At 44.5% G+C, this 13,133-nt stretch overlaps 3 protein-coding genes across 3 annotated transcripts; all 3 read right to left on the bottom strand.

Moving 5' to 3' along the window:
* Window positions 1-219: 219 nt before the first annotated feature.
* LOC108895216 (trace amine-associated receptor 4-like) lies at window positions 220-1,600 on the bottom strand. The gene is made up of 2 exons (XM_018693878.2): window positions 1,437-1,600; window positions 220-1,216 (listed from the first exon to the last, which is right to left on the bottom strand). The coding sequence occupies exons 1-2, from the start codon at window positions 1,598-1,600 to the stop codon at window positions 409-411; spliced, it is 972 nt and encodes a 323-aa protein (XP_018549394.2). The 3' UTR covers window positions 220-408.
* Window positions 1,601-6,198: 4,598 nt separating this feature from the next.
* On the bottom strand, window positions 6,199-10,085 carry LOC108895181 (trace amine-associated receptor 1-like). The gene is made up of 6 exons (XM_018693818.2): window positions 10,050-10,085; window positions 9,656-9,752; window positions 9,051-9,233; window positions 7,300-7,387; window positions 6,894-7,009; window positions 6,199-6,713 (listed from the first exon to the last, which is right to left on the bottom strand). Exons 1-6 carry the CDS (start codon window positions 10,083-10,085, stop codon window positions 6,199-6,201), a joined length of 1,035 nt encoding a protein of 344 aa, XP_018549334.2.
* Window positions 10,086-10,983: 898 nt separating this feature from the next.
* Window positions 10,984-12,671, bottom strand: LOC108895225 (trace amine-associated receptor 4-like). The gene is made up of 2 exons (XM_018693890.2): window positions 12,178-12,671; window positions 10,984-11,827 (listed from the first exon to the last, which is right to left on the bottom strand). The coding sequence occupies exons 1-2, from the start codon at window positions 12,342-12,344 to the stop codon at window positions 11,017-11,019; spliced, it is 978 nt and encodes a 325-aa protein (XP_018549406.1). The 5' UTR covers window positions 12,345-12,671; the 3' UTR covers window positions 10,984-11,016.
* Between the last annotated feature and the right edge of the window lie 462 nt (window positions 12,672-13,133).

Below are 13,133 nucleotides of genomic sequence, written 5' to 3'. Positions count from 1 at the left end.
AATAACATTAATATCAAATAATTAATAATTAAATAGTTGCCACTTAACTAACTTATTATTTATAGGACGTCTTAGGGACTGGGCATAAAGACTACACATGGTGTAGAAATAAGATAATCCTTTATTAGTCCCACGGCGGGGAAATGTACAAATTTTACATTTTTGGTATATACCTACCCACTTAATTCATTAAAATATGATACCAATAATGTGGCCAGTTATGAAGCACTGCAACTCTTACAGTGAGAAATCAAGTCCAACAAAATGTGGGTTGTTTGTTCGCACATAAACACGAAAAAAGTTTCACTTGTATGTAAACATGTAATGAGTTGGATATGAGCAATCGAATTATGCACTACTGTTTGAATTCAGTTCAATTATCATAAAGAAAATCCCAGCACAGTGTCTCTACAGTACGTTTGCATCACAGGAACCAGGCCGCAGAATCTGAAGAGTGACAATGTGTTTTACAGCTTTTCTAAACCAGGGGTAGAAGAAGGCGTAGATGACAGGGTTCAGACAGGAGTTAAAATACATCAGAAAACTCATAAAGGCCTCAGTTGAAGAACCAACCAAGATGCTGCCGCTTGTGAGTGTGAGACAATAGTATGGAGAGTAGCAAATCAGAAACACAACTACAACAACACCAAGAGTTCTGGCTGCTTTCAGCTCAGACTTCTTTGTCGTCCGAGTCATTGAATACTGGACTGTGGCTGCAACATGAGAGCGCATGGCACGAGCCTGAGACACTGCCACCACAAACACTCTCATATACAGAACTAGGATGATTGTAATAGGAATGATGAAGGCCATAGCAAGGTCCACTTCTCCTACGATGTCAACCACACACTCTCCATAGCAGGAATTATACCGGCCTGGTTGCTTCAGGTGATCATAAAAAATGAAAATGCCGTAGAAAGTAGAAAAGATCCAACACAGACAAACACTGACAGTAACAACTTTATCAGTGATCCTGGTGGAGTAATGCATGGGGTCACAAATAGCCACATAACGGTCGACTGATATGAGCACCATGCTTCCCACAGAGGCAGAGATAAGGATGTAAGGTATAAGAAAATACAGAGCACACAGGAGGTCACCCAGGACCCAGCAGGTCCCTGTCATGAGGGTCTCAATTGGAATTACCAGGAGGCCCACAAAGAAGTCTGAGACCGCCAGAGAGAGGAGGACAAGGTTGGTGGGGGAGTGGAGCTGCCTGAAACCACAACACATCAACAATATTATCAAGGACTCAGATCAGGTTCATAAGAGTTTTATCTCAGCCTCTGTAAAATCTCTGCAGGAGAAACTAACATCTGTGGATGTGTAGAAATATTAACATCCTCATCCATAACAACTGTTTTCTACAGATTAACAAAGTGTTTTTCACAAGTTCACAACAGTAAATCTAAGCCAGTTGAGAGGTTTCTATCTACCTGTAGTGGGAGATGGAGATGATGACCAGCAGGTTGAGAATGACAGTCAGCAGAGACATTATGAAAAGCATGGTGTAAATGAACACAGCCTCAGAGTCAGGAGGTTTTGGCTTCTTGCAGGAGGTGTTGAGGAGCTGTGGGAAGCAGAGTTCATCTTCTTCCATCATCAGAGAGGAGAAGCTGCTGAGCTCTGACAGCTGTATGACCACAGCTCTGTCTGTGTACAGCTCATTTATCTCCTCTCTAACCTCACATGACACAACCTCCCCTCCTCCCTCACTCCATGAATCCAACTCTTAATTTGCCAACTGTTGTTCCTGTCATGTGTCACCCCACCACCTACACTGTGTCTAAGACTACATCATCTTTTTCTTTGCTTCTGTGTCTTTACTTCTTTTCTCCTACTAAAATTAGCATGCTAACCTGCTAGCCCTGACCTGTCTCAACACTTTCTGATAGCAAACTGCTGTAGTGTCCAGACTGCCCTGAAAGTTCCCATTCAGTTTTGCTTATCAATTCCAGTTCTACAGGTTATTGTCAGATTGAAGTTAGCTACTGCTTGCCTTGATGAAAATAGGTGTTGGACATTGGTATGGAAATTCATGGTTTGTTGAGAGGATGACAGGAGGCTTTGTATTTGGGCCAGTATGTTGCCACTGAAGCTTCAGTTAGTGAGGACAACATTCTTCTTCTCACTGTACCGCTGTAGCACTGAAAAAGGTGGAGTGGCCTTTTCCCCCGCTGCTCAGAAACCATCATGAATCACAAGATTTTTTCCTTCCCCCTGAGCCCAAATGGTTATAAACCACTTGCCCATCTTCCTGAACGTTGTCATGAAGTTTACATTGCAATGCCTAGCTATGGACAATATTTGGATTTGGATGGAGTGGAGAAGGCCAGTTTGTTCAAGTACCCACTGATGGAATCATCCCTGGTGGCTTTTCTGGCCCCGTCTCACGTTGCCTTAGTTGGTGAGTGTGGCTGACCACAGAGTGCTAATTTTGAGTTTTCTGTTTGACCACAAGCTTTGTGTTCTGGCAGGGGGGGACCTGCTCACTTCCCGTTAAAACTGTCTTAACCTCTGTTGCTGTGGTGCAGTGTTCATTTCCCGTCTGTCAGAGTCAGGGCTTCCTGAGCCTGGGGGTAGATCTTCCTGTCCAGCGAGGGTCCTCTTTTGAAGGAGCGAAAGCTGCATCCACTGATCATGGCATTCTCTTGCTTTCCATTACAGACCACCATGCACCATTGAGATTGGATACGCTGGTGCACCCATGGCCCAACAAGCTCAAACCAAACATACTACCTGTTCTGAAGAGGGTGCCCTGGCAGGACCAGTTCCTGATCCTGGTGGCTCTGCAGTGGCCAGCAAAGTCGTCGTGCCAGCTTCCCCTTCACAGGGACCTCCTGTCTCAAGCAGGATGGGAAGTGATTCATCCATGCTTAGAACTGTGGCACCTGCATATCTACTTGTTGAGAGATTACTAAAGGTTTGTCCCACAAGTGTGGTGGCTATGATCATGTGGCTATGCAAGAGCATAGTCCACTAGAGGCCTTTACTCCTATAAATGCCAGGCATTTGAACAGTGGTGTACTTTAATTTCAAAGCTCTATTTTTGACATTTAGACGTCTTTTTGGGCGCTGCTGAATAAGGGTCTCTCCTTTGTCATGATGAAGGTCTATTTGGCAGCTCTATCTGCTTGTCACATTGGCTTTGATGAGGTGACATCAGGCCCTCAACCTTTTGCCATATGATTTTTAAAGGGGTCCATTGGCTGAGGCCCGTGCTTAAATTTAGCATCCCCTCTTGGGAAGTGGTTTGGGAGTGTGTGTATTGAAATTTCTTTCATGCAAGAATGTGCTGCTTCTTGCTTTGACCTCTGCAAAGCTGGCTAGCAACCTTCATGCTTTGTCTGGCATCCCTTGAGCACCGAGTTCAGCTCAGATGGCCCCAGGATTGCATTACACCCAAATAAGGCATTTTTGCGGATGATTTTGTTACCCTCTTTGATCTGTGGAGCAGAGGAGGTTGCATTCCTTTTGTCCTGTGCAAGCACTCTACACCTACACAGACCACAGTCACAGTGTGCATTTATGTGATCAGTTGTCTGTTTTGCCAACCCAGCCAGGGGTAAAACTCAGTCTAGACAATACCTCATTCTCATTGGATTGTGGGGGCTATCTCTGGTTTATGACAGTTGGGGCCTCCAGGCGTGAGGGTGCACTTCCCACCGTGGGCTTGGCAACGTCATAGGCATTGTTTCGAGGGGTTTCTGTGGATGATATCTGTGCTGCAGCTAGTTGGTCATTGCCGCACACTTTTGTTTGGTTTTACTGCTTGGATGTGACAGAACTCGGATGGCTCAAGCTGTTCTTTCTACTGGGTCTATGATGCACTACATTGCTGGAGGTTTGACTTCAATTCAGTGACTGTTCTGCAGGGCATGAATTGCACCGAGTGAATCTGTTGACAAGGAAATGAAATGCTATGAAGATAACTTCTGTCCCATGAAGGAGAGGAACAAGAAGTTACAGTACTTGATTGCCCCACTGCCTAGCTGGGATCAGTGAAGAGTGGTTGTTGAACTGAAAGACAAACATGTTGACCGATACTGTAAATACAGTCATGGCCAAAAATATTGGCATCCCTGCATTTCTTCCAGGTATTACATCACTTCTCCCAGAAAACTGATGCAATTAGAAAAGGTCTGATATTCTTTCGTTTGTATTGGAACAACAGGAAAAAAGTGGGGAAAAAAGGCAAATCTGATATCATTCCACACAGAACTCCACAAATGGACTGGAGAATTGACAATCTCAAGGCTGCAAGTCCATCTCCAGAGATCTTAGTGTTCCTGTGTCCACTTTGCACAATGTTATTAATTCAGTCAACTGTAGCTAACCTCCCTGGACTTGGTCAGAAGAGAAAACTTGATGAAAGATATCAATGAAGGATTGTTCAAATGGTGGATAAAAATCCTAGATCATCTTCCAAACAAATTCAAGTTGACCTGCAGACACAGGGTACACCATCCGTCACCATCTAAATGAAATGAGACGCTATGGTGGGACACCCAGGAGGACCCCACTGTTGACACACAGACATAGAAAAGCCAGACTAGAGGTTGCCAAGACAAATACATCCTTTTTTGGTAAAACACATCATTGTTCTGTTTAGAGAAAACAAAATAAGGCCATCAAAGCAAAAAACATGGTCTCTATGGTCAAACATTGTAGAGGTTCCCTGATATTATGGGGTTGCTTCGCTGCTTCCAGCACCAGACATCTGGACTGTGTGCATGGTGTTATGAAATCTGAAGACTACCAAAGAATTTGTAGTTGAGTGAGTGCAATATAGTGTCTGAGAGCTGGGTCTCCAACAGAGGTCATGGGTCTTCCAGCAGGACAATGACCTGAAGCATACTTCAAAAAGCAACCATAAATGGTTGAAGACAAAAAGCTGGAGAGTTCTGAGGCAGCCAACAATGAATCCAGATCTAAATCCCATAGAACTCCTGTGGAGAGAAGGAACCCTCCAAATCTGAGAGACCTGGAGCAGTTGGCAAAAGAGGAGAGGTCCAAAAGTCCAGTAGAGAGATGTAATGAATTTGTTCATGGTTACAGGAAGTGATTGTTATTTTTTCCAAAGGGTGTGCTACCAAATGCTAAGTTGAGGGTGTCAATAATTTTGTCCAGTCCATTTTTGGAGTTCTGTGTGGAATGGTATTAGATTTGACTCTTTTTCTATTTTTTGTATTGTTACAATGCAAAGAAAAGACATAAACATGAATACTGAAACATTTTTAATTGCAACAATTATCTGGGAGAAGTGGCGCGTTATCTGAAAGAATATGTGCTGGTGGTGCCTCATATACACCATCACAGGTCACTTGTCCTAACCGTGTGAATAGAGGGGTCTTCAGTCAGGACATACAGGGCGTGATATCCCATACTTTATGTGTTGTATCTCTTTCCTCTACTTCAGGATATATAAATTATAGTTATAACATTTTGATATAATCTGTAACTTTTCCACATTAAAATGTCTAAAAACAACTAGACCTAAGTTACATATGTTCTCGAGTTGCATTCTTATAGTATCCTAAATGTTTACAGTGATCACCTGTCAATGACGTCATATTCCTTTTGAGCGTGCATAAGCATTGTAGTTGTCAGAAGCATGAAAATAGATTTTTATGATTTTATGATTTTTAGATCTTGGTCGTTTTTAAGTATAAAAATTAACCAGATAAAGGATTTTAGTTATCAGACTAGACCTGCAGTTATCAGAGAAACAAGTGGAGTTACTTTAGCAGTACAAGCACTTTTTTAAATGTGTCCTTACTGGTTTTAATCACCTGGTTTGTTTGTTTTGAAGAGTCACTACAATCAACATTTACTTCATAATAGTAAATTTAAGTCTATTTTTACTTAAAGAAATAATCATAAAATATTCAGTACTTAAAATACTGCACAGTATATCAACCAGCTCAATACATGCAACAATTTCTTAAATATTCTACACATATGAAAACAGGAACCATGAGAGTTGGAGAAGATTCATGGCAAAAAATACAAAGACAAAGACTTGATTTGACATAAATTTCTACGAACACATTATCACTGATATAACCTCATCAGGTGTTTTGGCCCCTTCAACATCACACACCCTCTGATAGCAGCAGTGCTTTCATTTGTAACAGTGCCACATACCACTTGGAAACACTATGAGGTGGGGGTCTCATTTTAATCACAGCAATGTCTCTACAGTACGTTTGCATCACAGGAGCCAGGCTGCAGGATCTGAAGAGTGACAATGTGTTTTACAGCTTTTCTAAACCAGGGGTAGAAGAAGGCGTAGATGACAGGGTTCAGACAGGAGTTGAAATACACCAGAAAACTCATAAAGGCCTCAATTGGAGAACCAATTAAGATGTTGCCACCTGTGAGTGTGAGACAATAGTATGGAGAGTAGCAAATCAGAAACACAGCTACAACAACACCAAGAGTCCTGGCTGCTTTCAGCTCAGACTTCTTTGTCGTCAGAGTCACTGTATTCTGGACTGTGACGGTTCTAACATGAGAGCGCATGGCACGAGCCTGAGACACTGCCACCACAAACACTCTCATATACAGAGCTACAATGACTGTAATAGGAATGATGAAGGCAACAACGAGGTCCACATCTCCTGCAACGTTAACCAGACACTCTCCATAGCAGGAATTATACCGGCCTGGTTGTTTCAGGTGATCATATGAAAGGAAGATGCTGTAGAAAACTGAAAATATCCAGCACAGACAAACAGAGATGTTAATGACTTTATCAGTGATCCTGGTGGAGTAATGCATGGGATCACAAATAGCCACATAACGGTCAACTGATATGAGCACCATGTTAAACGCAGAGGCAGTGATAGGGATGTAAGGTATAAGAAAATAGAGAGCACACACGAGGTCACCCAGGACCCAGCAGAACCCTGTCTTGAGGGTCTCAATTGGGATCACCAGGAGGCCCACAAAGAAGTCTGAGACCGCCAGAGAGAGGAGGAGGAGGTTGGTGGGGGAGTGGAGCTGCCTGAAACCACAACACATCAACAATATTATCAAGAAGAGAAGAAGAAAAACCCAAAACCACAGAATATCAGAGTAAGAGGGAGGCTGAAGTCACTGCTATGGACTCAGATCAGGTTCATAAGACTGAGAGTTTTATGTGAACTTCTGTACATTCTCAACCAAAACAACTCTTTCATCTAAGATTAACAAACAGTTTTTCACAAGTTTACAAAAGCTCACATACGACACAAGCTGTGTGTAACAGTAACAGTGTAACAGTAAATCTAAGCCAGTTGAGAGGTTTCTATCTACCTGTAGTGGGAGATGGAGATGATGACCAGCAGGTTGAGAGCAGCAGTCAGCACAGAGATGAAGAACAGCAGGATGTAAATGAACACAGCTCACAGAGTCAGGAGGCTTTGGCTTCTTACAGGAGGTGTTGAGGAGCTGTGGGAAGCAGAGTTCATCATTCTTCCATCATCAGAGAGGAGAAGCTGCTGAGCTCTGACAGCTGTATGACCACAGCTCTGTCTGTGTACAGCTCATTTATCTCCTCTCCCTCGCTCTATGCATCAAAGTCTTCATTCTTTTGCTCACCAAGAGCTGTCTCCAGGGGAGGAAAGCATCCAATGTTTCTAATTCTATCACTTCTTTTACCAAAGATAGTATTCTAACCAGCTAGCCCAAGCCTGTCTCGTTGCTTTCCGATAGGAACTCACTTTAGTGTCCAGACTGCCCTGAGAGATATAATATGTAACTTTTCCACATCAAAATGTCAAAAACTGTTTAATTTCTTTGCCTGTGAATGGTGTCAAATCCCCTTTGTTCATGTGTCAGCGTTGTGATTGTATTGTATTGTATTTGATTGAATCAAAACTGAATTTTTATCCAGTTTTAAGCCTCATGTTTAAGACACACTTTTTAGATCTTGGTTGTTTTTAACTATGTAGTGTTATGCCCAGCCTAGGGGAAACCTGAGAGTAGAATAAAAGTGACTTTCCCTTCCCCCACTCTCAAGGATGACCAGTGCCACAGCTGATTGCAGTCTAAAACATGACTGATTTATTTGTAAACACAAAGCAATGCTGGCATTAGGGTGAGCACGGCCAAAATAAGAAACTCAACTACTAATGAGTCCATTAACTTGCTTGGATAATGAAAGAAAATAAAATAAATGACTTGCCTTATTCCCTACTATAAACAGGAGAAAACATTTTCAACAAAAAGGGCATCTCAACTCTGTGCTTACCCAAAATTCCTTTGTAGGGAATTATTGGTTACATTTAAAGGGAGCTCTGGACCTCAGGCAGATTTCCCAGGTTGTGGGGACTGGGTGGTCAGGGGGGCACACCAGAGGCCTAACGTAAAGGTGAGACTTCCCTCGATGAGGAACAGGAGGGTGAAGATAAAGGCAGGACTCCACCAGAAGATGAACCGGACAGGCCCCCTTTGGAGGCCAGTCAGGAAAGTGAAGACATTAAGACAGGTCCCTTCAGGAGGCCGAGCAGGGGGGCGACGACAGCAATGAAAACAAAACCCCCAGGACGCCAGGCAGGTGGGTGATGGCAGCAAAGGTGAGTTCCCTCCGGAAGCCTGGCAGGAGGGCAATGACAAAGACAGGTCCCCTCCCAAGGCCGGGCAAGAGTCACTGAGCCACCAACAGGAGAACTAGAGCTTGTGTTCGGCCAAGCTGCCAACTGGAACACAGGGTCTGGTGCCAGCCAGGCCGCAGACAGGAGACAAGGTGACAGATGGTCTGCTGACAGGAGATTCGTTGGTATTGGCCAGGCCATCGACCAGAGATCAGCCAGTGTAAGGTGGCCTGCCAACAGGACATGTGGAGCAGGGGTCAGTCAAGCTGTAAACAGGTGAATAGGAACTGGAGTCAACCGATCCACTGACTGGAGATCTGGATCAGGTGCTGACTGGAGACAAGGAGCAGTGGTCTAACACACTGCTGACTGGATGTCATGGTCAGGCTACAGCTAGGCTGAACCCCAGAAAGCAGACTCAGGACACAGGCACAGATGGAGTTAGGGAGTCAAGCAGATACCAAGGCTTACTAATAGAGTTGGATGAGGGAATAAGAACCGGGCCCGGGTGACAAGGGGGGAGCAAGTCCGGGTTGGCCAGGGTGCCGGGCCGATGTTCCGGGGAAAGTGCGGAGACCAGCCAGGAGACCAGAGAGACTGGCAACCGAGTTGAGTCCGGAGGCAGGGGCAGACGGCAGCGCTGGTCAGGCAAGGCTGAGGCACAAGACAGCAAACAAAAGTAAATACTTTCACCAGGAAAAACTACAAAAAGCTAGTAACTACCCTGAGATTAACTCAGTATGTTAGGCCGGACGTTACCACGTGGAGATCTGTGACGATCTGGCGGCTTGTGGCTGGAGAACTGGGGTAGATATCTGACTGTGATGAGCTGATCAGGTGCGACCAGCACAACTGTCGCGCCCCTGCAGCAAAGCAAAACAAACACACACACATACACACACACACACACACACACACACACACACACACACAGGGAGGCTGCCATAACACTGGAGATCAATTGGTGTCAGCCCACCGATGACAGGAGGCAGGGTGCTGGAGTCAGATGGATCACTAACAGGACTGGTGTCAGCTGGGCTGCCGACAGGAAGAAGGGAATGGGCTGGTCCACTGACAGTAGATCTGATGAGGATGCCGGATGGTCTGTCGACAGGAGATCAGATTGTGCTGGGCGGCCTGCCGACAGGACACAAGGAGCAGGGATCGGCCAAGCTGTAAACAGGTGAAGAGGTACTAGAGTTGACCGAACAACTGACTGGCAATCTGGAGAATTGGCAATGAGGAGCAAGGATCTATCAGACTGCCGATTGAAGATCACCTAGTGTCAGCACGACCATCAATAGGAGACAGGGTGCTGGAGTTGGACAGACTGCTGACAAGACTGGTGCCAACTGGCTGTTGATTGTGGTGCCAGTGGATGGAGATAATAATGGTCGGACTACGACAGATATTCAGCTTTGGACTTTTCCCCCAGTACTTTATAGATTTTTTTATGGTCCACCGTCCTACCGGGATTTGTCCTGTCCTTATGGCCAGTCTGTCCATGGAGAGACTTGAGAGAGTTCAAACCAACAGTCAGTTGTCATTATTTCTACTAGATCAGTAAGTAACAAAACCTGCCTACTTATAAGAACAACCAGGTGTTTTACTCTGCTCTTATCACAGCACTGAGGGTGAGGGTTTCTGGTTCAAACTGGGATTCTCACATTTGTATCTTGGTTGGAAGTTGGGGGGGGGTCATCTGTTTCCACTTTCATCACTGACTGTGTCTTTAGAAGTGGGCATTGATATCTCAAGTACTAAAATGCTGGAGAAATCATGTGTGGTACATACATATCTCCCCAATGTAGTAAAATATGCTCCCAAGAGGACAACCATGTGGCCAGTTATAAAGCTGTTATTTGGACGGCTGTGGCTCAGGAAGTAGAGCGGGTCGCCCACTAATCGGAAGGTCAGTGGTTCAATCCCAGGCTTCTCCAGTCCGTGCCGAAGAATCCTTGGGCAAGACACTGAACACCACATTGCCCCTGATGTTTGTATCATCAGTGTGTGAATGGGTGTGCATGTGTTAGAGCGCTTTGTAGAGTATGAATGTGTGTGTGAATGGGTGAATGTGACACGTAGTGTAAAGCGCTTTGAGTGGTCGATACGACTAGAAAAGTGCTATGTAAGTACAAGTCCATTTACCCCCACATCCATTTATTTAGTTAATGACATTCGCCCCCCTGAGCATGAGCTTAGCATATTACTTACTTAAACTCATTATTCAGTTGCAACAAATTGTATGTTCATACATCAAACAGTTGCTCCTGTATGTAAGCACATAACATGCTCAGTCAATCAGTACTCAGAGTATGTGCCACTGTGAATGTTTAACGTTGCTGTAAAACCACCATTTCTCCTCAAAATGCACATTTTGTCATCTTACTATCCAGTAAAGTTCAATTATCAAAAAGAAAATCCCAGCACAGTGTCTCTACAGTACGTTTGCATCACAGGAGCCAGGCTGCAGAATCTGAAGAGTGACAATGTGTTTTACAGCTTTTCTAAACCAGGGGTAGAAGAAGGCGTAGATGACAGGGTTCAGACAGGAGTTAAAATACATCAGAAAGCTCATAAAAGTCTCAGTTGAAGAACCAACCAAGATGCTGCCGCCTGTGAGAGAAAGATAATAGTATGGAGAGTAGCAAATCAGAAACACAACTACAACAACACCAAGAGTCCTGGCTGCTTTCAGCTCAGACTTCTTTGTCGTCAGAGTCACTGTATTCTGGACTGTGACGGTTCTAACATGAGAGCGCATGGCACGAGCCTGAGACACTGCCACCACAAACACTCTCATATACAGAGCTACAATGACTGTAATAGGAATGATGAAGGCAACAACGAGGTCCACATCTCCTGCAATGTTAACCAGACACTCTCCATAGCAGGAATTATACCGGCCTGGTTGTTTCAGGTGATTAAATAAAATGAAAATGCCGTAGAAAACAGAACAGATCCAACACAGACAAACACTGATAGTAACAACTTTATCAGTGATCCTGGTGGAGTAATGCATGGGGTCACAAATAGCCACATAACGGTCGACTGATATGAGCACCATGCTTCCCACAGAGGCAGAGATAAGGATGTAAGGTATAAGAAAATACAGAGCACACAGGAGGTCACCAAGGACCCAGCAGGTCCCTGTTTTAAGGGTCTCAATTGGGATTAGCAAGAGGCCCACGAAGAAGTCTGAGACCGCCAGAGAGAGGAGGAGGAGGTTGGTGGGGGAGTGGAGCTGCCTGAAACCACAACACATCAACAATATTATCAAGAAGAGAAGAAGAAAAACTCAAAACCACAGAATATCAGAGTAAGAGGGAGGCTGAAGTCACTGCTATGGACTCTGATCAGGTTCATAAGACTGAGAGTTTTATGTCGGCCTCTGTAAAATCTCTGCTGGAAGAACCGACATCTGTGGATATGTAGAAAAAACAGAGAGAAAATCTGACATCCTCAACTACAACAACGTTTTTCACAAGTCTACAAAAGCTCAAATACAGCACAAGCTCTGAAATTCACTGACATCTTTCACAACATCTTCAGGACAGTGTAACAGTAAATCTAAGCCAGTTGAGAGGTTTCTATCTACCTGTAGTGGGAGATGGAGATAATGACCAGCAGGTTTAGAGCAGCAGTGAGCACAGATATGAAGAACAACAAGGTATAAAGGAGCACTGCCCCAGAGTGAGGAGGCTTTGGCTTCTTGCAGGAGGTGTTGAGGAGCTGTGGGAAGCAGAGTTCATCTTCTTCCATCATCAGAGAGGAGAAGCTGCTGAGCTCTGACAGCTGTATGACCACAGCTCTGTCTGTGTACAGCTCTTATCTCCTCTCCCTCCTCTCCTGACACAACCCCCCCTCCTCCCTCGCTCCATGAATCAAACTCTTAATTCGTCAAACTTTGTTCCTGTCATGATGATGGCTATGTCATCTTTTTCTCTGCTTCTATGTCTATCACTCTTTTTTCTACTGAAGTTAGCATGCTAACGAGCCCTGGCCTGTCTTGTCACTTTCTGATAGCAACTCACTGTAGTGTCCAGAATGCCCTGAAAGTTCCCTTTCTGTTGATTCACTCAGGACGCCCACATTTGTCCTGCCTGAAGACATCTCTATTGATGCCTTTAAGGACGAGCGACGGTGTATGTTTGCCCCATCGGCACATATATACATCCATCAGTTCTTAAACTTTTCACCTCACTAAAAACTTCTCAGTTGTGTTAGGCTAGCTAGCTGCTGCTCATTAGCTCCATTTCTTCAGGCTACTGCTATCTTGAAATAAACTTAATCGCCCCTGTTGGTGTTAGCCTGTGCTGCCTTGTGTGTGTGTGTGTGTGTGTGTTGTTGTTACCTGCTCCAGTATTCAACACTGGCAAGGTAGGTAACATTTGTGGAGAAAGGGACCCTGATTCATCTAAGTATGATGGAAAGGAGTTTTTGGTTAAAGTCCCCACTAGCAACTGGGCTGATCACAAGAGGTATGTTGACAGGTTAGCCAAATTTGATCTTGAGCCTGTTGAAAGTGCTATAGCCACAGCCTGAGCTAACCAC

The sequence above is a fragment of the Lates calcarifer genome, linkage group LG1, assembly GCF_001640805.2.
Source record: "Lates calcarifer isolate ASB-BC8 linkage group LG1, TLL_Latcal_v3, whole genome shotgun sequence".
NCBI classification, from domain to species: domain Eukaryota; kingdom Metazoa; phylum Chordata; class Actinopteri; family Centropomidae; genus Lates; species Lates calcarifer.
Note: the sequence above shows the minus strand (reverse complement) of the source record. Positions and strands in the feature narration are given on the sequence as shown.

What these genes read in the sequence shown, in the direction of transcription:
- LOC108895225 (XM_018693890.2), bottom strand. Translation starts at nt 12,344, where the DNA reads ATGATGGAAGAAGATGAACTCTGCTTCCCACAGCTCCTCAACACCTCC. An exon ending in ATCTCCATCTCCCACTACAG is followed by an intron (nt 11,828 to 12,177) that starts GTAGATAGAAAC and finishes TTGTGGTTTCAG; the next exon opens with GCAGCTCCACTCCCCCACCA.
- LOC108895181 (XM_018693818.2), bottom strand. Translation starts at nt 10,085, where the DNA reads ATGGACAGACTGGCCATAAGGACAGGACAAATCCCG. An exon ending in TAAGGACAGGACAAATCCCG is followed by an intron (nt 9,753 to 10,049) that starts GTAGGACGGTGG and finishes ACCTGTTTACAG; the next exon opens with CTTGGCCGATCCCTGCTCCT. An exon ending in AGGGTTCTGCTGGGTCCTGG is followed by an intron (nt 6,714 to 6,893) that starts GTGACCTCGTGT and finishes GGATATTTTCAG; the next exon opens with TTTTCTACAGCATCTTCCTT.
- LOC108895216 (XM_018693878.2), bottom strand. Translation starts at nt 1,600, where the DNA reads ATGGAAGAAGATGAACTCTGCTTCCCACAGCTCCTCAACACCTCCTGC. An exon ending in ATCTCCATCTCCCACTACAG is followed by an intron (nt 1,217 to 1,436) that starts GTAGATAGAAAC and finishes TTGTGGTTTCAG; the next exon opens with GCAGCTCCACTCCCCCACCA.